Raw genomic sequence first — 23,364 nt, forward strand, 5'->3', positions numbered from 1 at the left:
TGTAAGTATTCCAACACACTGCCTCAGTCAGCTATGGGAACTACTATGGTGGAGCCTGACAGCCACCAGGATGCTATCCATATTGATCGATAGATAGCTATGGATGCACTTCGAATGATTTACTAAGAAGTAAAACATTGAGGCCACTTTATATTGCTGATTTCAGCTGTCTTTTTTAAAAAAAAGATATGTCTTTCTAGAGTAAAGGCTTTTTAAAAAAAGACAGCAAGATGATGCATGCTTGTGTTTGGCCTGTAGACATCCTAAATGTTGTCAAACCATTTATACTGTATGGTGTGTTTTTATTCACCTTAAAAGCAAAGTAATTGGGCTAAATATGGTTAACATTGGAAATTATATTAGCTAAAGGCTTCAGATTGTGCTGTAAACAGCATCTCTTACAAAATGAAGTTCACGGTTGTGGCATTCTGCTTCATGTAACAGTAATTCTGTCTATAATTCTTGATTTAGTCTCTCTACTAGAAACAGAGACAAATATGTACTGTGGAGAAATGCAAAAATGATTAATGAGTGGAATTTGTTGGACACTTTTGGAAAGTGACCTTAAAAGTTATGTCTTTCTAGAGGAAAGGCTTAGTAGAATATTCCAATAGAAAGGGACTGGTGCAGCTTATTCTTATCTTTTTTTACATATAATTTCAATCAACCTAAAAAACATCCGCTTATTAGTAAAAAGTCAGATTTATTTTATTCTTTCAATGTGTGTGTTCTCTCAAAAAACATTAACTTTACTTATTCTTGTTACCTCTAAGCCTGTAGGACATGCAAGTCTGGTGATTTTGACTGGAATCTATTGTTTTGTCTGCCTTGGTCATAGAGTAACTCCCAAAGGAAAACAGCAACCATGAACACTCAACAGATGGAGCAGATGGGCCAGTTCAAGATCACAGTCTGGGAGGAGGAGAACTTCCAGGGCAAGCGCTGTGAGTTCATGCTGGAGTGCCAGAACATCATGGAGAGGGGCTTCAACAAGATCCGCTCCATCAAGGTGGAGAATGGACCGTAAGTTTGCGTTGTTGTTGTTCTTTGCTTCCATCTATCCAGTTCTACATTTGTTGTCTGTTTCATGGTCAGTGTTTTGGCCATTGCAGTTTCCTTCAATAGGACATTCATTTGACCATTTGGTACATATTTACGCTCTAAAATATATATGATGATGGGTGGATTTGAGTCAACGATTTGCTAGAATCTGGCTACAATTGTACCAAACAGCATTCATAGAATTAGAGTAATATTGAGTTACATTTTCTATTTCAGTAAGCTATTCTGTAATTTTCCTCAAATATTTTATTAAATACACATAGCTGCTCTTAAAAGAGTGTTTTTTTCTCCCATTAAAATATCTAATAGGATCACATTATTGACTTTCTAATTTTTAATTTAAGCCTGCACACAAGCCTCAAACACTGACTCTCAACAAGTATAAAAGGCACAATAATACAAAAACATAAATTACAGCCCATGATGTTATTGCATTGCTACTTGGCATGTATCGTCTGCATGTGTGTGCGCATGCATCCAAGTGTATCCCTATTGTGATATGAGTTGGCTGTGTGCAGCTGCCGGCCGTGAGCCAGAATGGCTGTCTGACTGACTGGCGATCAGATAAAGAGCCCTGGGTGCAGCAGCAGTATTTAATGTTTGCTTTGTGCTCCCAGTGACAAAAGAAGCTGCATGTTGTATTCACCGCAGGCCGATCTATGGGTGTTGGACTCTTTTGTTTCATGAAAATGACAGTTTCAGTGATGTCGCACTAAAAATAATTTGCATTTAGGGGTTCAGTACTGTTTTATTCCTAAATTCTATCAATTATTGTTTATATACTGATAATTTAAGTATTGTCTGCTCATTTAACCTAATTTTTTTCCTCTTCTCCTCGCTTTGGCTTTCTCTCTTTGGCTTTCTCTCTGTCTAGTTGGGTGGGTTATGAGTACCCCGAGTTCCAGGGGCAGCAGTTCATCCTGGAGAAGGGAGACTACCCCCGCTACGAGGCCTGGAGCGGAAACAGCAGCTACAGAACCGAGCACATGCTTTCCTTCAGACCCGTCAAGAGCGCTGTAAGTTATTTGTTTTTTATATTTGCATTAATAAGCATCTATCAACTGCTATAGCTGGCTTACATCCCTGCTCTGTCTTCCTCTCTGCAGAACCACAGTGACAGCAAGGTGACCATGTATGATTCTGAGGACTTCCAGGGCCGTAAGTTCGAGATGTGCGATGACTACCCCTCCCTACAGGCCATGGGCTGGTGCAGCAAGGAGGTTCCCTCCATCAAAGTCAACTCCGGAGCGTAAGTTGCATATATTTTTTCTATTTATGTCTCTGGCTTCTGATTTTCCATTCTGCAACATCAATCACCACCCATAACTATTAACAGTGAAAATAATTAGAATCCACTAAATGTCTAGGGAAATGTTTGTTTAAAGTATATTTATCCTTTGATCTGACCTTGACTCAACCCTCCCCCCTTTCTCTCTGTGCAGCTGGGTTGCCTACCAGTTCCCTGGATACCGTGGCTACCAGTACATCCTGGAGAGAGACAGACACCAAGGCGAGTACAGAAACTACAACGAGTACAGCACCCAGGCTCACACCAACCAAGTGCAGTCCATCCGTAGGATCCAGCACTAAGCCTTCACTCTGCCTGCCTGACCCAACAAAATAAAAACTCTCCCGAGCCCCATTCCTCGACTTGAACCCCGGACAGACTGCTGTCACAGAACAGTAGATGGATAAACTCTTTCTATCGCTCTGTGGCTCTGCATGTGTGGATATCTAAGTACCTTTTTCTTCTACTATGCTAAAGCTGTCCTTGAAATAGGAAATAAAGGCTTTTCTTCAAAACTATACACTGTTTGTTGACATTCCTTTTTCTTTTACCAATGATCACCATCATTTAATAGATCAACATCTGATTGGCTAAATTGAGCTGTCAATCATTTTGAGCAAGCAAAGTCAGAGCACCTTAATGTCTTTTAGCTTCATAGAGCAGGCTGATTTGTATTTATTTATAGGACATATTTAGCCTTTAGATAACATACATACAAATATTTGAGTCGAACCACCCTGTTTAGGTTTTAGATATGTGAAATTGTTCTTGTGAGACTGTATTCTTATTTCGAATAAACAAGAGCACAAGATCACATTGGTTTCTAATTATTGTTTTTGGACACAATCACAATTTGAAAAAAATAGTAGAGAAAATGGTATTACTTTCAATGGACTGACACAGGCATCACAGCTACTCGGTGCTGTTAGCACATTTTGAGCTATCATTATTTAAAAGTGTTTTCAGTACTATTTAAGCAGTTTAAAAGAGGCTATTTGTGGTCCTCTGAGAGACAATTAATAATTGATGTTTTCAGTCATTGATGAAAAGTAAATGTAAATGAACCCAAGTAATGTTCAAAAAAACATTTGAAAACTTTGCAACCTGAAATTATTAATTTATGGCTGTGAAAAGCCCCTCCACTTTTGTGACAATGCATTTCTGAGATATGTTTTGTGTCAAAAGGGATTTTTGATCTTTCCCCCAAAACTAATAAGTAGTGATATGATTATGTAATTGTGCGTGTTCTGAACAGTAGCTTTTTGTTTTGTTTTCCATAAACTAAACCAGTGGAAGTATGTAACTGTTAAAGGGAAAAGGCCCCAGGGTGGAGCCTTGAGGGACTCCACAGGTCATAATTCTTGTGATACATGCCCTCAAATGCAAGATATAAGATATCAAAACAGATATTTAGTGCCAATAAGTTGTTCAGTAAGGATTCACTTAATATTGCGAGGCCTATAGTTGTTTATAGACTGATCTCAGATCTAAACAAACTAAACAACTCACAGATGAACAACTATACGTGTAACAATAGCGATTGAGACAATAAACTCACAAGGAAAAATATTAATAATAAAAGGTAATAAATTAAGTAAAAAGTAGGGTAATTGACTCATAGACTTCTATACAACCGGACTTCTTTTTTCAACCAGTGGATTTGTCCCCTGCTGGCCATTTGAAATAATGCAGGTTTAAAGCACTTCTGCAATGGCTTCACTTTTAAGACATGGAGGTTGCCTGCTGTTTTTTAACTGACATAATCCCCTTCAGGGATCCTCCGGAAATTTTTGGAAAGGGAGGGGTTAGTGGAGGGGTATTCAGTTAGTTGATTTTGCAGTCTCATACTGGACTTTTACATTTCAAAACATTTTAACTTTTCCGTAGCACATTGATTAGTTAAATGTAAGTAAATACCATTATCCCTATTCCTTATGGATTCCCCTTATTATATATTTACAAAGCTGTAGCTGCAACTACTGAAACCCAATATTAGAAAAAGTCCTGCAGTTTTTACCACAGAATAGACCAGAAGTGATCACAAAGATAGATATCATTTCTGACATGAACTTTGATTAACTTAATATATTTGGATGATTCATTAATTTCCCCTACCCGCATTTCACACAACTACTCTCTTAAAAGTATTGTAGCTCAGCATTTGCTTGTTCATTGCAATGTGGCACCATCATGTTTATCTTACAGTCACACGCCGGGATCCTGGAGTGTATTTACCTCCACGCACACTCCTCCTGTTGGTCCAGGACGTGGGATTACGTGTTACACGCCCACAAGCCTGCACTGGCTAACTGTCCCACACCCAAAAAACAGGATCTTTTAATAAATGTGTAACCATGCAAACACACCTTTCTCAAATATACATACCTCTGCAGACAGATTAAAGCAGCTTGCACTGTGGTTTAAGAGGAGTGACACTTGAGCAGTGTAGTAAGATGCAACACAGTTCACAGAAGCAAGGTAAGTTCAAGGCATTACAGAGGAACATTTTTTATTTATGCTATGCTTTAATGATATTGATTGATTTGTTTAACTGAAATTAATACATATGTTGTTTCTTTTGGACAATGTGTTCATCAGATTAAATTATGTTATTCAGTTTTTGTTCCTTATTTGCCACAAAATGACTACAGGGGCTGCTGTATCGTTCACATTTTGGGCAACTATTCTAATTGATTAAATATCTAACCCTTTTATAATGATTTATGTTGGTTAATGGGAATTATGCATCATTAACATGCTTTAATACATATATGCATCCGTTTTATTTGCAGGCTACTGTAGTATAGCTACTATCAGATGATGACTTTACTCTTAAGGTTTGACATACTATTTACCCCAGATGTAGCAACAATTGAATCTGTTAAAATAATCAAGAAATGAATAAACAGAACATGCGAAGGCTTTTCTGATGTTATTATGCAATTGTTTTTTCTTTCCATTAGGGGATTTCTAGCCTCATGCTGATCACTGACACACCTATCTAGACCCACTGCATCAGTGGATACAGTCCAGCTTTCGAGGCTTGTTTTAAGTTGCCTGCGACTCTTACTTGGACACAGGCAGCTAAAGCAAGTCTGGAATGCAGAGACACACCTACAGAGCCCAGCCCCGAGGAACTGCTGCCATGTGAAGAATGAAATCTACCTCAAAGTCCAGGAAGGAAGGCAATGAAAATATCCTATTTGCTAATGAATTCAGCATTTATCAATTGAACACAATTTGCTCCTCTTTGTCTGAGAGGAAAATATTTGAGCTAATTTGTTACTGCTATATTTAGTCAATTATAGTTTGATGCAATCTTACTGTTACAACGATTGGTAATGTAAACACGGACTTGAACTTGAGTGCTATAAAATGGAGATAAATAAAAGATTGAAATATATAGCCTACAGTATACCCTTTTTCCTATGCTGAGTTTGTTTGTATTTGTACTTTTGTGAGCTCAGTTGGGTGACTTTGTAGAGCAAACACTAAAATAGATTATGAATGATTAGCAGACAGTTTACTTTTAGTTCAGTCAACAGAGGCCAAACATGCTTTTGAGTTAAAGGATAGAGTATAAGATGATCTGTTGGATACATGTAATGTGACTTTAATATTAATGTAATATTTGTAGTTTGAAATAAAGAAATGTATTGTTTATAGTGTTTTTCATTTAAAATGTTTTAATTGGATATATTTTACCTTTTTAAACCACTGTTTCCAACAAAAAGCTTTGACAATCCTTTCCACGAATGCATGAGTTTGATTTTAGATTCATGCAGTATGGGTTTCTCTTCATTTCATGACACACAGTGTATTACATTTATGACAAGGCAAACTAAATGCAAAACCACAGAAGATCCTAGAGATATACATGTGTCAACGTCAGCTTGTTTTAAATATTTTAATTTCTTGATGTTTCTAAATTATTCTGTGGCATTTTTCCCCCTGAATATCTGAATAGAAAGAGATATAATACACAAAGAAATATTGCAGAATCAAATCAAGGATGTTCCAATATGATCAATCTTTGAATATATCTTCCACCTGTTTCATTGATGAACGGACTTTAATCATGCCAGGGTTTTTGCCACCCTCATAAATTACATCAATTTCCTCTTTACATGTATGTATTGCTTTGAAATGCCTAACAAGTGCTTTGGAGCTTAACAGACATACAACATAGTCTGGATTTATCACTATTAACTATTGTGTGATAAACTTATATGTGACATTTATGCATATAAATTATTCAAATTGCATGTATTCACTGTGTTTCAATAGCTTCATGATATCTTACCTTAATGTCAATGTTTGGTTGATGTATTGAGATGTATCTATCTTTATATTGGGGTTTAAACACAGTTTTGATTATTTAACTAATCATTTCAAAGGGTCTAGACAAGACATTGGCCACTGTTCATTATTTTTCTACAGTTCAAGGGAGAATAGGGCAGGGCATCAAAGCCCATACAGCTTCACACAGTCTACTGCCTCTGAAAAACACAACAATTGGAAAAATATGAGCGTAAATGATAACGTCAGTGCGAGCACCAGAATCCATGGTTTTATTGTTACAACCTCATTACCCTCCGATTGAGGCTGTATAACATTAAACCCACAAACAGAAGGTCAGGGGGGGATGAATGTTCTTGCTTTCTTGTGTGCACCAGAGCGTGCTTTTCAAGGTAAATATTCTTTCCCCAACATGAAATAGGTCTTTGTTGTTTGCCAAGAGGTAAGAGGTGGAAAAGTGAGGAGGATCTGAACTGGTTTCCATGTCAAACACTCCAATTCACCATAGAAACTCAGATCTTAACGCGGAAACTTTATTAAACTGTGATGGTGGATTGATAAGGGCCCAATTTCTATCTGCCTCTTTTTATTGTGGGCACCAGGCGGGCTGACAGAGGTAAATTGCTCTTTTAATTAAAGCAATGCACCAGGGGAAATTGCTGTCTGAATATTGTCTCAGAGATGGGGGCCACTGACAGTTGCCTGGAAACTTCAATCTGTCCACCCGCATTTATTCCAGATCTCAGTTATGAGATAAAGTTTAATAAAAATCTTTTCCACCGCCACCAACGAAATGAAATCCAACCCATTCTGAACAACAGAACACAATGAGACCGGACTGCGGAGGAAACCTCATGTTCAACATGTATCTCTCAGGTTCGTCTTTTAAGTCCAAGGAAGAATTATAGAAATAAGCGGTTATGATTCTTTAAATTCTGCCGGGTGTCGGTGAGGCGATGTGTTCCGTCTCCAGGGCAGATCATTGTTCAGCCTTTCAATCTGAAAGCCCGTCTGCTCTTTTGTCGGAAATCGGAAATCCTTTTTCCTGGACGCGTTTCCTGGCTTCTCGGAGAGGAGACCTCGAAGAAGACAAGCTTCTTCCATTAGGCATGCGAGCGGACCAGGACACAATTAGGATTTTAATCAATGTTACCTTCTGGAGATATTTGGCCTTTTTTAACATTTCAAATCAGTTTGAATTTTACGCACCGCTCTGATCACATTTTGCAGGCTCTTTACGCAATCTTACAACGGATATTCTTTTAATTAAAATAGATGTAAATACACACATTTCTTATTATTTTTTCAATCACTTTATTTTTCTCGTCCTAAATTGTTGCTTGGATAAAGATATCCAATTCAATTTTAGAAAAACCTGGACCTACCAACTAAGTTTCAAACCAACCAAAGCAAGATTAGAATATGAGAGTATCCTTAATGGTTTCTTGAAATTGATTATTTATAGACTATATGACATAGATAAATAGATGATAGAGAGTTTGTGATGCTTACAATTAGTATGTCTTTTTTTATTACAGATCCAACAGAAAATCTGTTGAAGGAAAGCAAAGGAGCATCCTGGGGTCCAATAAACACAGGAGTACAGAAAGGTAAGAGAATGGACTGAACGGCCTGCCGGGACACACGGGTGCAGTGATTTAATATAAAAAAGCTTTTAGAAATTCCCAAAATACTTAAAGAATATTAATATAAGAACATTAAATACTTAAAGCTGTTGGGTAGTTATGCAGCTTCAAAGGCCACCGTGTATTTGCTGGCTTTAGTTTTAAACTGACTTTGAAAAAAAGATATAAAATGATAAGAGAAAAAAAACACATTTTATTTTATTATTTTACTTATCAGCATGAAAACGGTGTTGAAGGCCAGTGTCTTTTTTCATTCCATTATAGATCTAATTGGTAAGTTATCGATCCAAATACAGTTTGTCTTCTTCCTGCTTTGAAATTGCAGTTTTTTGCTCACGGATAATGTAGAATTGTTATTTAATGAAGAAATTCCTGTTACTCCATAACAGGATTTGTAGATGACCTAGTTTATAAACGTACACTTCCATATTCAGACTAAAATCTGAATTATATATTTAAATAAAGAAGAAGTAGAAGCTTGAAATTAAATTAAAAAAACAACATAGCAAAATTCAACGGTACACAGATTGTCATTGATTTAATTACACTGTCATAGTGCTAATAGACCTAAACGGGCATTATGATCTCTCAACGCTGCAAATGTCGAAATATAGCAGTTAGTTATATTTTTAAATCGAAAATTTAAATACGTTTGACTATCATTTATAGGAATTTTTCAATTAAATAATACCATGTTCAAAATGACCTAGAAGATACAATTTAAATAGCTTATGAACTAGCCTATCTAAGGAAAACAATGTGCCTGCAGAGGTTGTTTTGAAGCATTTCATTTGAATGAATGAACAATATAACAGTTTGATACAGTTTTAATCCAATGCGTACATATTTTCAAACATTAATGCACATAATGATGCTTTCTAATATTCTGCAATTTGACTTCAAAATCAGTGGATTATCAACGAAGACGTGCAGCCGAATTGTTAGATACTGATGACTGACAATATATGATTTGATACAAGGTCAAATGTTAAATGCCTCAACAATATGCATTATTTCATGTATTTACACAAAAGATGTCTGTATTTTTAATTTATAATTTATGATTTATAAATTGCATTCATTTCTAATCTTTAACATCATGGTTATATTTTCCCCTCTCCTGTCCAGGCAGCGGGCAGATCCAGTTGTGGCAGTTCCTGTTGGAGCTCCTCTCGGACAGCACCAACATGGCGTACATCGCCTGGGAGGGCACCAACGGAGAGTTCAAGCTCATCGACCCGGACGAGGTGGCCCGGCGCTGGGGGGAGCGCAAGAGCAAACCCAACATGAACTACGACAAGCTGAGCCGGGCGCTGCGCTACTACTACGACAAGAACATCATGACCAAAGTGCACGGAAAGCGCTACGCCTACAAGTTCGATTTCCACGGCTTGGCGCAGGTGTGCCAGCCGTCCACCACGGAGCAGGCCATCTACAAGTTTCAGGGGAACTTCTCCCCGATTCCCTTCGCCGGGATCTCCAAACTGAACCTCATGGGCCCCGGCGTGGGCCCCTCAGGTTTCTCCTACTGGGCCGGATCCCCCCCTTCGGCTCTGTACCACAGCCACAACCTCCAGCCTCCGGGGCCCTTTGGCACCGTGTCTCCGTCCCACATCAGCTGCGTCAACAACATCAACAGCCTGACCAACATCAATAACCATTACAACTGACTACTAATGAATCTTTTAGACAACCTGGAGAAGTATAAACACGGCCGGTAATACAACAAGGAACGAAGAGAGGTGACAAAGGTTTGGGTAATTTGCAAATATTGGATTGATTTGGGTTGTCTCAGCAACATGCTACATTTAGACGCGTGAATATATAATTGTAGCCATGTAAATGCTGCTGAGACAATGGTTTTGCGTAAGAAAGACGTTTAAAAACATGTAAATAAAAAAAAACCATTAGTTCTACTTTAAAATCAGGACTTGTTTCCAGTAGCAAATGATTACATATATGAAGGACCGCCAATGAAATTACGCAGTGTTGTTGAACTTTTACGCGTTGTCTAAACGATAATAATTAGATCTTAAGCCATAAACTCCCCTTTCATGATTTTCTAATTTCGCTCACTCATTGTTGGAAAGCGTTTTTCCAAATTAACAATGTATAGAGCATTACTAAAAAAAAAGCTTGATTTAATATTTACGTTTTATACCTATCAGTTCTTCTTGCCTGTTCCTTTGCTGTCTCTCATCCTCTCTTCGTGGGTCATGTGGTTGTTTTTACACAAAGGTGAGTGCTTTTACACACATTTGGGAGCAAATCACTTCTTATTACTAGGCTCTTGGCGCCATCTTGTGGTTATGGAATGGCCTAATGCCTGTCGTGTAAGTTTACTAAATATCACTCCTGTAAAAATATTGTAACTTGAATTTCTTTTTACTAAGAAATCAGATTACATAGCCATGTAGGAAAATTAAATGTATCCCACTTGCAATACAAAATAAATACAATGTAGAGGTATAGGGTTGCATTTTGTGAGAAGTAGTCTCAGACGTGAATAGTAACAGAAACTGTGAATTCATGAACCTTTCAGTAAATACTGTTTGTAGAGACGGGCTCAGGCTATTCGCTGCTTTTTAGTGATTTTGAAATGAATTGCATTTTATTCATTCACGTAGCTTCTAAAGCAAAAATAGCTATACCAATACAAATTAATGAAGTTTATAGTCTGTTGTAAATAAATCTATTCGTCAGTATGTTTGAATTGTGTGTTGCTGCCTTTTTTTTGTTTGACTGCAAACACCACTGTGCCACTCTACATTTTTTTATCAACATGCCACATTACCTTCCATGCTTACCTTACATTATGCTGTCGGAAATATTTTTCTATGGTATTTTTAAATTCAGATTATTATGGAAAATAGTTATATGACAAGATTAGAAACCACATAAGTGTTGTACTCATTGTGAAGAGTATGCTGTGATGGTTGAAGAAAACTTGTTGGGAAGGAGGCTAAATAGCTTTTCAGAAGGAAAACAATAGCATTGCCATAGTCATATTTTGACTTCTCACCTGAAGGAAAATTGGTTGTTTAGTATCCACAGGTCTTTCCTTTACTGACATGCCCACTTTATGCCAATTCCATACAGTCTGGGGCCAAAACCACGCATCGAGTATACATGTGTTATTTAGGGCTTATCTAAAGATGGTTTCTGCACAATGGGTTTCCTATACCATCTCTGAAATGCATAACTTCGGTGTAAATGGAAAGCCATCACTTGTGTGGATCAAATGGGCCCACTTGAATGTATGTAGGAGGATGTTAGCCAACACAGGCATTTCATTGTTGTAAGAGCCTTTTTCTAGGATAATCACCGAATCATTTGGGCCCGAGCACAGACAGAGTCAGAGCGAAGGACATATTGAAATTGCTTGGATAATTATTTGAGCACCCGAGCATGGACTGAATCGGAGTAAAGGACCTTTTGAAATTGCTCGATGCTATGGCCTTAGCATGCTTAAATCCTTGAGGTTTTTTGAACACTTGTCAGGACTGGTGAAAAATGTGATATTTTGATATTATTCTGCAAGCAAATGTACCCCCTACAAATTAGCAGCCCCTCTTTGTGCTTTCACCTACAAATCTCCTCCCAGATTATTCAGATATTTCCAAAACTTGGTATGATAACTTTTAAGAGTAAAGTACTTGTTTCTGGCTTAATGATGCATGTAGACACACACAACTTGACACACATGTTAACAGTGATGAAAGTAGTTAACTGATATAGTTCTGTGTGGCAAGATGGCTCAATTTCACAGGTACTTTTTACAGGTCAAAGATGAGACATATAGTCCCAGCACCACTTGCTGCTAACATGAAGTCTGCCCTATATGACAAACATTATCAAATGTACATTGACATTATAATGTGAAGACTACACATGATAAACAGCACACATTTGTTTTTAAGTGTGGGTTCTCTAGTGCCACATAATAGACACCAGAGCCTGTGCAATATTTCCAAAACGTCATTTTCAGCGCATCACACTATAGCAATTAAATCTGAGTTCCACAGGGAACCCTTCCCTTATCTAAAATGCTAGTTCTGGACAAAATAATAATAATAATTTAAAAAGTATTCTTTTTGTATAAGGGTGGACCGTTATCTAAAAAGTTATTCCGCGTTATAAGGGGGGGGGGGGGGGGGGGGGGTGGTGGAGGGACTGTTAACTAAACAATTTGTGGCGGACATAAAGTTGGACCCTCATCTAAAATGTAATTTTTTTAATAAAAGGATGGACCCTTGTTTAAAAAAATTGTTCCAGACATTGGGGGGAACATTATTTAGAAGTTAACTTTTTACATAAGGGGGGACCCCTATCTAAAAGTTAACTTTTTAGATAAGGGTAGAACCCTTATCTTAAAAGTTTGTTCCGGACATAAGGAGGGTCATTTATCTAATAAGTCTGTTCTGGACATAAGGGGGACCCTTATCCAAAAAGTTTAATTTTTATATAACAGGGGACCCTTATCGAAAAATTCAACTTTTATTTAATGGCGGACTTTTATCCAAAAGTTTACTTCTGGACATAAGGGCTGACCGTTTTTTAAATTAAACTTTTTATATAGTCCTTTATCTAAAAAGTAGTTCCGGACACAGGGGGGGAACCTTATCTAAAAATTCGACTTTTAATATAAGGAGGACTCTTATCTAAAAAGGGCCCTTACATAAAAAAGAGGTGGATGGTAAGAGGTCAGCTGTTGATGTGTACCTACCTAACAGAGTTTAGTGACGCGTCTTTTTTGTCTTAACAATTTTTTTTAAGCCAAGCATTCATTTTACATTCAATGCTTTGTGCATTTACAAATGTAATATCTCTTCCTTGGCTCATTTATTCAAGGTAGTTGAGGTGACTGGAGCAAACCCCACTCAGCTATACTTTGTTGAAGTTGAGATTTGTATTTTCACAACAACAACAAAAACTGGACATGCTGTATAACATTGAGATTTCATTAACAGGCATTACTTGTCGTCAGTTAGGCCAAACTCTGCTCTTAATATCATTGTTTTCTGCTGTATCTGCTGATTACATGGTAGAGTGGAGTCACAATGTGACAACAGGCATCGTCCCACATGGGGGCGCCAATACTCTGCCAACATCAGAACATGTTTTACATAACCAGGTGATAACACCGGAAATAACAACAACAGATTTACCAGAAGAAGAAGGTCTCAAATGGACACATACGTTGTATCCCCATTTAAACAATGTGAAGTGTACATTTACATAAGAAACATTTACGCTACTGAGAGAGCCGACAAAAATAATATATAAAAGGCACCAGCATGCACCAGAGATTACACAACACAAAGAAAGTGTGCAGCATATTGGGAGAGAGCAGAGATGACATTGTCTCCATATTAGGAGCACCCATTAGCACACTGCATCACGTTTTCTCCACTGGATGGGTGTTAGAGCTCAGGCACTTAGGAGGTAGGACCCAATTGCACGACCCGGGAGACAGAGGTAAAGTATTGGTAGGATACTTTATTTTCCAAAATACAGCAAAAAATAGTCAATAACTAATCTCAGAATGAGATGACAACAATGAGAACAAAATGATAATCGCTACCGTGGTGAAGAACAACACTTTTCTAGAGCACAAAAGAGCATAGACCTGACCAAGGCAAAAGACCAGACAATACACAGGGAGGAAACATGACAAGGAGACAAGCAAAACACCCACTACCAGACACACAAAACTAAAAACGTGACACAACACACAAGAATCGTGTCAATGGGGCACCTGGGCATTCCAATATGTTTTCTGAAAGGTCACCCTTAGGGCAATGCTTTACATTTTCTCCACTTAAAATGAACACCTAGTGAGCTATGCACTGGAAGGGCACTCATAAGGGCACTTTAATGCATTTTCTCCACTGTAAGGGCACCCAGCAGTGGACCATGCATCATGTTTTCTCCATTGAAAGGTCACTCAAGAGGGCACTGAATCCCATTTTCTCCAATGGAAAGGGACACCTGGTACTTAGTCATGTTTTTAAATATTAAATAATATGCCTTTTTAGTAAAAATGAGTCACATTATAACTAAACTTACGTTCTTATAAAACGTACATGTTGGCTAACATACATTTTGTGAGGTATTATGTGAGGACTTCTTGTGATATTCCTTTCGAATGTGCACAAGTTGTTTTGTATTTTTGATTGCTAAAAAGGAACAGCAAGTGTGTGTGTGTGTGTGTGTGTGTGTGTGTGTGTGTGTGTCTGTGTGTGTGTGTGTATGTGTTTGTGTTTGTGTGTGAGTGGGAGGTCCCTCATCCCCATGCAAACGCATCTGTGTATGTGTTCTGCATATTAAAGAGAAATAATCTGAATTGCTATTGACCACTGAACCTCTCTGATACTGTGCATGTGACAGTGTGTGTGAGAGAGACAGAGAGGGAGGGATAGTGGTCCGGGTAGGTGTGTATCCTGGATCTGTTGTTCATTTCACTCAGACTTTGATCATATTGTGCTTCTGGGATCAACATTGAGGAAACTCCACCGAGATTGAGTCACTTCAAAAACATTGTAATTTCACTGGACTGTCTTCTCTGCGAAGTGCCCTGCCACTAATCTGCTGCAGCTATTGATGCTGCTAAGCACTCCTCCTTTCCCTTCTTGCGTAACAAACTATATGTGGGTGTTTTTGCTGCAAGCCACAGGATTAACAGTGTGAATGCAGAGACAGTGGAGCAGCAAGAAAACACAAGGAGAAGGAGGGGGAGGAGGAGGGAGAGGGGGGAGGGGGGAGGAGGGGAGGAGGGGGAAGGGGGAGGGGGAGGGGAAGAGGAGGAGAATAGTACTGATGTTATTAGGCAGCAGCACTTATAAATACAACTTTAGTGTAAGTAATTCCCATTTGGACATCATCCTTGTTTGGATGTATTGATGACTAGACAGAGTCTATCTGCACTCGTATGTGTCTCCTGCACAGGGATAACAACACTTTAATTACCACACTTCCTTTTTTTCTATCGTTTAACCCATTTTAACAAAGCAAATTGCATTCTATGTTTTAAATCACCAAAAATTCTTTAAAAAAACCTATTGATAATTTTTTAACTCCCCCTCGTTTTTCCAATTGGTATTAGTATAGTATACATTACATCTTCTGTGTCACTCAGGGCCTAATAACTACTAACAACACACAACACTGCATTTAGTTTTCCACTATAATTGTTCTCCATCTCTTATAGCATCTGCTGGAAATAGTCAATCCAGATATCTCCAGTAGCATTGTTCCCAATAGCTACATCCATGTTGTTCCCATGGAGATCACTTCTGTTCTGATTTTACAATGGTTGACGCATTTTCTTTGTTTCGTTAATCTAGCCTTAATATACCCAGAAAATAGTACTCAGTGCAAACCAGAATTGCAAGCAACACTCAAGGAACCAAGCTTGACTATTGGGGTCATTATTTTAAAGCATTACATTGTGCTATTTATTTTATAATGATACGTTAAGGCATAAAGAAAACAAGTCTATTGCGACTTTAAAGACTTCCAATACTGCTTGAGGTGATCTGTCACTTTTCACATATAGTAATCATTTGTTTTCTTTAGGGTCAATCTTACGAAACAGTTGGGAATGCATTTCAAAAGTGTATCTCTTTGAAGGGTGCGTTCAAGTGATGTGGAAACTCCGGCATCTATGAGCTGACATAGGTTGCTGCACAGTGTTGCGTTCACAGGCTATGAGCTTTGCCGTTAGGAAAGACACAATGAAGACAAAGGGGACATGACAAAAGGGGTTAGGAAATGCTGCAACGCAATTTAAACAATAATATGTTGAATCATATGAAATATAATGCTGTTACATACATACATAAGGGTGAGTCACACATTCAAGGGAGGGGGGGGTGATGTGGGGTCCCACAGTGCAAAGTGTTGCAGTCAGTGAGTCATTCATCATGTGGAGAGAGTGGTAATGAAGGCACAGTCAAATTAGAGCAGCACACCTACGTGCTGCTGAAATAGACCTGTGAATAAGAGGGAGAGAGAGCGAGAGAGAGCGAGTGGAGGGGAAGGTGAGAGAATCCAAGAGGTAGGCAACACACAGACCATACATTTAGTCCTGTGTCTTTTGATCTTTTTGTAGAGACCCTCAGTGAGACACTGATAGAGACCTAGATTATCTAAAAATCTATCTTCTGTCTGTATATTATCCTACATACGTAAGGAATGAAGAAATCAGTGGAGCTATATTTTCCTGTCAAAACATTGTTACTTAATCTTCATTAGCAACAGTGCCTGATTCATAGCCTGATTTATGTAACATTTTGTTTGTAAAAATATGGAAAAAACTGTTTATTTTGTGTGGCTGTTGACAGTATTTTCTGACTAATGAGTTATACAAAGTAAACTCTAAACATATGTGTACATATTTTAACTGAATTGTGATAATTTGATCATCATCATTAAACAGGTATGAAAACCAATACAATACAGGTGTTAGTTTTAGATATCAATACATTTTCTCTGTAATACAGTATTTTGTTCAAAGGATATTTACCAGTATGCATTAAAGGGGCCCTATTATGCTTTTTGGGGTTTTGCCCTTTCTTGTAGTGTGTTATATAGTTGTGTTGTGCTTGTAAACGGTCTGCAAAGGCTTACATCCCAAAGTTGCACAGGCAGTATGAGAAAAATAAAGTGCTTTTTGAACATTAAAGCATGGAGACATGTCACATTGAAGGCACAAAATACAAATATAAACCTGAAAATTATAGCATAATAGGGCCCCTTTAATCCTTCTGAGGGTAAGTGAAAGTTACCAAGGGTCCCTATTCCTCCCAATGAGGTTGGTCAAACCAATAGCAAAAAACATTCAAGCTATGAAAGCAATAGTTGGTGTAAAAGGATTTGAAAGTACCTCACATGTGGAAAATATTAAAGCCGAGGACAGGAAACAGGAAACAATTTGCTTTTGAAATGTTCATTTGTCACTTTAAAAAAAGGCCTGTGATTAGAGCACATACATATTTGGGCTGGTATATAAAAGTAAATCGATGAATAATCATGCAGATTTCTGTGGTGTGAAGGGATTCACCGGCAATTAAGAAGAGAACAAATAACAATGATGACTGTGTAAGTTGGTGATAAATGAAGGAATCAGTGAACTGTCCTGGATTTTTTTCACATTGAATAACAATTAAAATGTCTAAAAGTGTAAAAAGCAACAGGATATAATTATTTAAAATATATATTATTTAACAAAAGTAGACCACTTTTCAATGAACTGAGCTATAAAGGACGTCAAAAGTCTTTAGACAAGTTTTCCCTACTGAGCTTGACTTCACCATGCTTTGTGAAAGTGAGGAACAGCTGCCTCACACTGCAACTCGACGCTGGAGTAATCTAGTTAAAGAGATTAGCAGCCGTAGGGTGGTTTATCGAGAGAAGACAGCAACATAGACATAATCCCATTGGGTGCTTCCTCTATGGTCTATGAGAGTCAGAGAGAATCCCAAGTCATCAAGAAACAGGGATGCAAACTTGGGTATTTTTTACATACTGGAAATAATCTTAACTAAACTATAAAACAATAAAAAACTTTAATTGTGCTGGTTTTCACAAGAAATGTAAGAAGTATTCAACCCTTTATCGAGAAAAGTAGAATCCAAGTAAGTAAAATAAATGTTTTTTTACCCAACAAGATATAGTCAAGTCAGGATAAATCAGAGGACTCATAAGAGCATGATTAATAAGATAATAATGACATCACTATGTAACACTACATGACTAAGGGGCGGAACATCTATAAGCCGTTGACCAATCACAATAGAGCCGGCCAGCTAACACAGACGGTGAAACGAGGAAAGATAAAGACCTTTTTAGTTTTTAAACATTAAAGCATGTAAACAGGTCACAGTAGAGGCACACAATACAAATATGAACCTGGAAATGAACATTGTTGCAGTACTTTGTACTGGCAGTACCCACTCGACTATAAGCACACTCTTAATTTGTTACTGGTAGATAAAGCTGTCAGATGAAAGTAGTGGAGTGAAAAATAAAATGTGTCCCTCTAAAATGCTCTCTGTGTAAGTCTAAAGTAAAGTTAAGTGTTATGACTCAGGTGCTGGAATAAGAGTTTCAAGTCAAACTTTTATTTGCTATACATCAGGTAGCAACCATTCAAAACCAACGTTACACCTCTAGCTGCCAATTGAAGCCAGGGCCCAGATCCATTACGTTACTTAAATTCTTGAATTTCAAATGTTATTTAATCAAAAATATTATCAGCAAATTGTACTTTAAGTAGGCTATCAAAAATGATCTGCACTGATTGTGCAAAATGGCTTCCTTTAAAGTTGTTTTGTTAATATTAAATATTGTATTGTTCAGTTTTGAACAATAATACCTAAATGTAACCGTATTTATTGAATTTGAAGACAATTTGAGATACTTTGTATATTACTGGGTTCATTAGAAAGCAACAGGCTAATTAGTAGTGCAAATACACGTAGATGATGATGTGAGATTTAGACAAATAGAATTGTAAGGTAGCATAAAATATAAATACTAAAGTCAAGTACTTAATTGTTTATTTGGCAGGGACAATGCACAGTAATGAACACTTAAAACTGTATCAAGCGTAACAGTGCCAGATTTAGCTTTGAGCTAATTTCCATCCGCAGTCCCTCACATAAAACATAAAGAAAGAAAATTACATTTTACAAATATAGCAACAACAAAATACATGAGCAAGAGCAGCGTACACAAGTATTTATGACATGGTAATACAATATAGCAGTAACGACATATAAAGTGCAAGAGAAGATACAAGAGCTACATAAAGTGCAAGAGGAGATACCCCTGTATTAAAGTGCAGTTAGCGTCTGTTTGTTTCTCAACCATTCTTTGAGTTGTCCTTTAAAACTATGGAGAGTCGGACAATCCCGTATCTCAGTTGGGAGGCTATTCCACAATGAGCTGCCTTTAATGGAGAGGACATTTTGTCCAAAAGTGGTCCGACCTCACAGTCTCCTCTGGTTTCTGACGTAATGCAGCGTCCAGTGTGTTTTGTGTGGATGAATTCCCCTAAGGGAGGGGGGGCCAGTCGTAAACATTTATAAAAACACATCATTTTAAAATTGTCAAAACTTAAGAAATTGTGTTTTTCAAGGATGGTACAGTGGTGGTATGAATTTGGCACAATACAAGGTTTGGAAAGATTCCAGTTAAGTTCAGTGACATTCCACCACTGATTAAAACCCACAGAGTGACTGAACAGAGGCATTATAAAACCCTAAGCCTGCAGAATCTAGTTCAACATGTGCTGCTCTGAAACAATCTGTCCTGAAACCCACTGAGACAGGAGACCTTTGAAACAAACATATTCACTGTATTATGTAACCAACAATAAAATACAGAAAGCAGCCTACACACAGTGAGCGTGATAAACAATGTGAATATGATCTGTACGCTTAATGGAAGTGATGTTGCTAAGGCAGAGGATAAACTGTTGCTCTTCTTTTTTATTACCGATGCTGTGATGAAGAGGACACATCGAGGAGAGTGGGAAACAGCAGCAAGGCAGAGACATGCACAGCCACAACCACTGTGTGCATGTGTTCTATTGATACCCACTCTGTGTGTGTGTGTGTGTGTGTGTGTGTGTGTGTGTGTGTGTGAGTGTGTGTGTGTGTGTGTGTGTGTGTGTGTGTGTGTGTGTGTGTGTGTGTGTGTGTGTGTGTGTGTGTGTGTGTGTGCCCACGCTCGGGTCGGGCCCACACAGCTCACTTTGTCCAGCTCTCATTCACTTACCTACCCGTTACTATAGAGACGCAGTGGAGAAGAATGCAGGAGGCAGGCTGGCAGACAGATATGCAGGAGACCTGTGCTGAATCTTAATAATAAAGACAAGCTTGCAACACTGCTGTTGGGAAATGTTACATAACACTGATGCAGTATTTTGCTACTAACTATAAAACAAGAGGAAAACATATGGCAAGAAAGCTATTGTGTCTTTCCTGACGTCATGTTTTCCACTCAGTCCTTAGACGGCCCGTCCACACTACAGCTTCGACAGCTTCAAAAACGGTTTCCAACGCTTCTGCCCATTCACTTTGAATGGGGTGACGTCACTTTTCGCCGAACTGCATTGTGGGAAGCAGAGCGGAGCTTTCCTGGCGTTTCAGGCTGCAAAAGTTGAGCAATGTTCAACTTTTGAAGCTTCTGAAGCTTTCGGTGGAAGCGTTAGCCAATCAAATCATATGCCAGTACAAGCTCTAGCCAATCAAACCGCTGCTTGTGTATCAGGGGCGGGAGATTCATTCATTTCATTTCAAACCTTTATTTATACAGATAAAATCCCATTGAGATCATTGATCTCTTTTCCAAGGGAGACCTGCTACATGAAACATAAAAACATAAATAGAACAACAAAAGGACATCATACAGCATCATTTACATAATTATCCACATAAACAGGTACCAATAGCTTCTGATTGAGTAGCATCCAACCGAGCTTTAAAAACATTTAGTGGCACCAGATTGTTCAGTTTCCATTTCATTTGCAGACTATTCCAAGACAGAGGAGCTGCGCATCTAAAAGCTGTCTTCCCTAAGACAGTCCTAGCAGTTGGCACATTTAATAAAACCACAGCGTTCGATCTCAGGCAGTAGCCACTTACAATTCTCCGAGAGATCAGGGAGCAGATATAAGATGGAAGTTTCCCTAACATGGCTTTGTATATAAAAATGTACCAGTGACTGAGCCTCCGTACAGTTAGTGAAAGCAAACCAGCCCTTGCATACAGGGTACAGCGATGGGTTAATGCTTTACAGTTTGTCACACATCTCAGTGACTGTGATACGCAGCATCTAACTTGACCAGGCAATTGGCAGGTGCATTCATATAGACCAGATCCCCATAGTCCAGCACAGGTAAAAAGGTCACAGTGACTAGCCTTTTCCTGGCCTCAAGCGAGAAACAGGACTTGTTCCTGTAGAAGAAACCTAGCCTAACCCTCAGCTTTTTAAGCAGGTTATTGACATGAAGTTTAAAAGAGAGACAATCATCAAGCCAGATACCAAGGTATTTGTAACAGGTAACCACTTGAAGTTTTATTCCTTGCGTAGTTACAATATCTAAAACAGGCTCTGGTGTCTTTTTAGCTTTAGAAAAGAGCATTACCTTGGTTTTCTCAACATTTAAAAGAAGCTTTAGTTCAGAGAGCTGAGTCTGAATAATGTTAAAAACAGCCTGTAATTTAACACCAGCTTCCTTAATGGAGGGACCTGCACAATACATCACAGTATCATCCGCATAAAAATGTAAAGTAGCTTCATCCACATTTTCACCTAAACTGTTGATGTAGATGGAGAATAAAAGTGGACCTAAAACAGAACCTTGTGGTACACCATTAGCAATGTTTAACCACTCAGAAGACAGCCCATCAAAGTGAACACATTGGGACCTTTCAGAGAGGTAGTTCACAAACCACCCACTGCATGGCTGGACATGCCTATACTGGCTAGCCTCTGCTTTAAAATGTGATGATCGACGGTGTAAAACGCTTTGGAAAGGTCAATAAATAGAGCTGCACAACTCTGCTTATTATCTAAAATACTTGCCACATCATTCACCACTTTCATTGTGGCAGTGATGGTGCTGTGTTGCTTTCTGAAGCCTGACTGATGTTTAGACAGGATGCCATTTGTACATAAAAACACCTTTACCTGTTCACTCACTAAGCGTTCAAGAACCTTAGCCAGAACTGACAACTTAGAGATTGGCCTATAGTTATTTAATAAGGTGGCCTCCCCTCCTTTTAGCAAAGGCAGGACATACGCTGACTTCCACCATTTTGGAATTGTGTTAGTGCTGAGGGAGAGGTTAAAAAGAGTAGTGAGAGGTGGAGCAATAAAATCTGCAGCTATCTTTAAAAAGAAAGGTTCTACGTTGTCCGGGCCAGCCGGTTTCCTAGGATCTAGCTTAGATAAGGCTTCACGAACAACATCAACAGTAAAAGGGGTAAAACTGAAAGGGTTTTCCAACACACGTTTTCAGAGTCACATACTGCAGTGTTCACAGAAGCAGAGTTAGTGACAGAATCAAATAGAGAACCACAGGACACAAAATGCTCATTAAAGCAATTGAGCATAGTAGCCCTGTCCGATATAGTCCATGTGATTGGTTGTTGGTCGAGCTTCAGACACGCCCAGCTTCAAGCTTTTTTTGAAGTTGTAGTGTGGACGGGCCGTAACTGTTTGACCTCACAGGTCATGTAAGTGCATGTTGAGTTTACATGAAACTTTAATCTGGATATAGTGCAATATTAGTGAATATTAAGCAGATATTTAGAATCTTAAAGAGAAATGTGTTTTAAATTCTGCTCATGCCACTAGAAATGGATCAATCAGGTGATGAATCAAGTATGGGGGTTGGGCTTATACCATCGACTCCCATACCTTTTTAAGAAGTATTCATTCTGGTACACAATATGTACACATTTTTCCAATTACAGTGACATGTTTAAACAATTTAATTCTCATTAAAGTGATTTATATTTTTCATACTGCCTGTGCAGCACCTCTTTTCACCCTTTGTCTGAAACCAGAGTCCAGTCTGCTCTGATTGGTTAGCTGGCAGGCTCTGTTGTGATCAGTCAATCGCTTATAGATGTTCTGCCAATTAGTTGGGACGGTATCCAATAAAAGCGCATGGGTTACAAACATAGTGATGATGTCACTATGTTTCCGAAGTAAACAAAGGAGTCCAATGGAGGCGTTTCAGGCAGGGGGGTGTGTGTGGGAGAGAAACTCACTCTGGAGGCGACTTTGGGATTTTAGCCTTTACATAGAAATTACATATATATATATGCACCTATACAACTTACTACAGGAAAGGGAAAACCCCAACAAGCATAATAGGGGCCCCTTTAACATAAACAAAAATCAACTTAATTAAACCTCCATGCTAGGGTGATTTTAAATATTTTAATAAAAAAAAGGGTTTTGCTGTATTATCGCCATACTAAACTAAGATGGCAGAGAATTAATGAAAAGGAAACATGTCTGTCCCTTTCCTCTCCATTCCTTTTTGTG

The 23,364-nt window shown here is 38.3% G+C and overlaps 2 protein-coding genes across 2 annotated transcripts in view; both read left to right on the top strand.

Annotated features, from left to right (window-relative positions):
- Positions 1 to 2,827, top strand: part of cryba2b (crystallin, beta A2b) — a 2,836-nt gene extending 9 nt beyond the window's left edge. Inside the window, exons 1-5 of the mRNA XM_034110443.2 lie at position 1; positions 839 to 1,023; positions 1,937 to 2,078; positions 2,169 to 2,311; positions 2,505 to 2,827. The exon at position 1 is cut by the window's left edge and continues 9 nt beyond it. Coding sequence (XP_033966334.1) covers positions 866 to 1,023; positions 1,937 to 2,078; positions 2,169 to 2,311; positions 2,505 to 2,652 — 591 coding nt within the window. The 5' untranslated portion in view covers position 1; positions 839 to 865 and the 3' untranslated portion in view covers positions 2,653 to 2,827. The remainder of the gene's footprint in view (positions 2 to 838; positions 1,024 to 1,936; positions 2,079 to 2,168; positions 2,312 to 2,504) is intronic.
- A 4,649-nt stretch (positions 2,828 to 7,476) lies between these two features.
- On the top strand, positions 7,477 to 9,965 carry fev (FEV transcription factor, ETS family member). Its single transcript, XM_034109289.1, has 3 exons — positions 7,477 to 7,525; positions 8,188 to 8,259; positions 9,424 to 9,965. Exons 1-3 carry the CDS (start codon positions 7,477 to 7,479, stop codon positions 9,963 to 9,965), a joined length of 663 nt encoding a protein of 220 aa, XP_033965180.1.
- The last annotated feature ends 13,399 nt before the right edge of the window (positions 9,966 to 23,364 follow it).

Source organism: Pseudochaenichthys georgianus, chromosome 21 (genome assembly GCF_902827115.2).
Source record: "Pseudochaenichthys georgianus chromosome 21, fPseGeo1.2, whole genome shotgun sequence".
NCBI classification, from domain to species: domain Eukaryota; kingdom Metazoa; phylum Chordata; class Actinopteri; order Perciformes; family Channichthyidae; genus Pseudochaenichthys; species Pseudochaenichthys georgianus.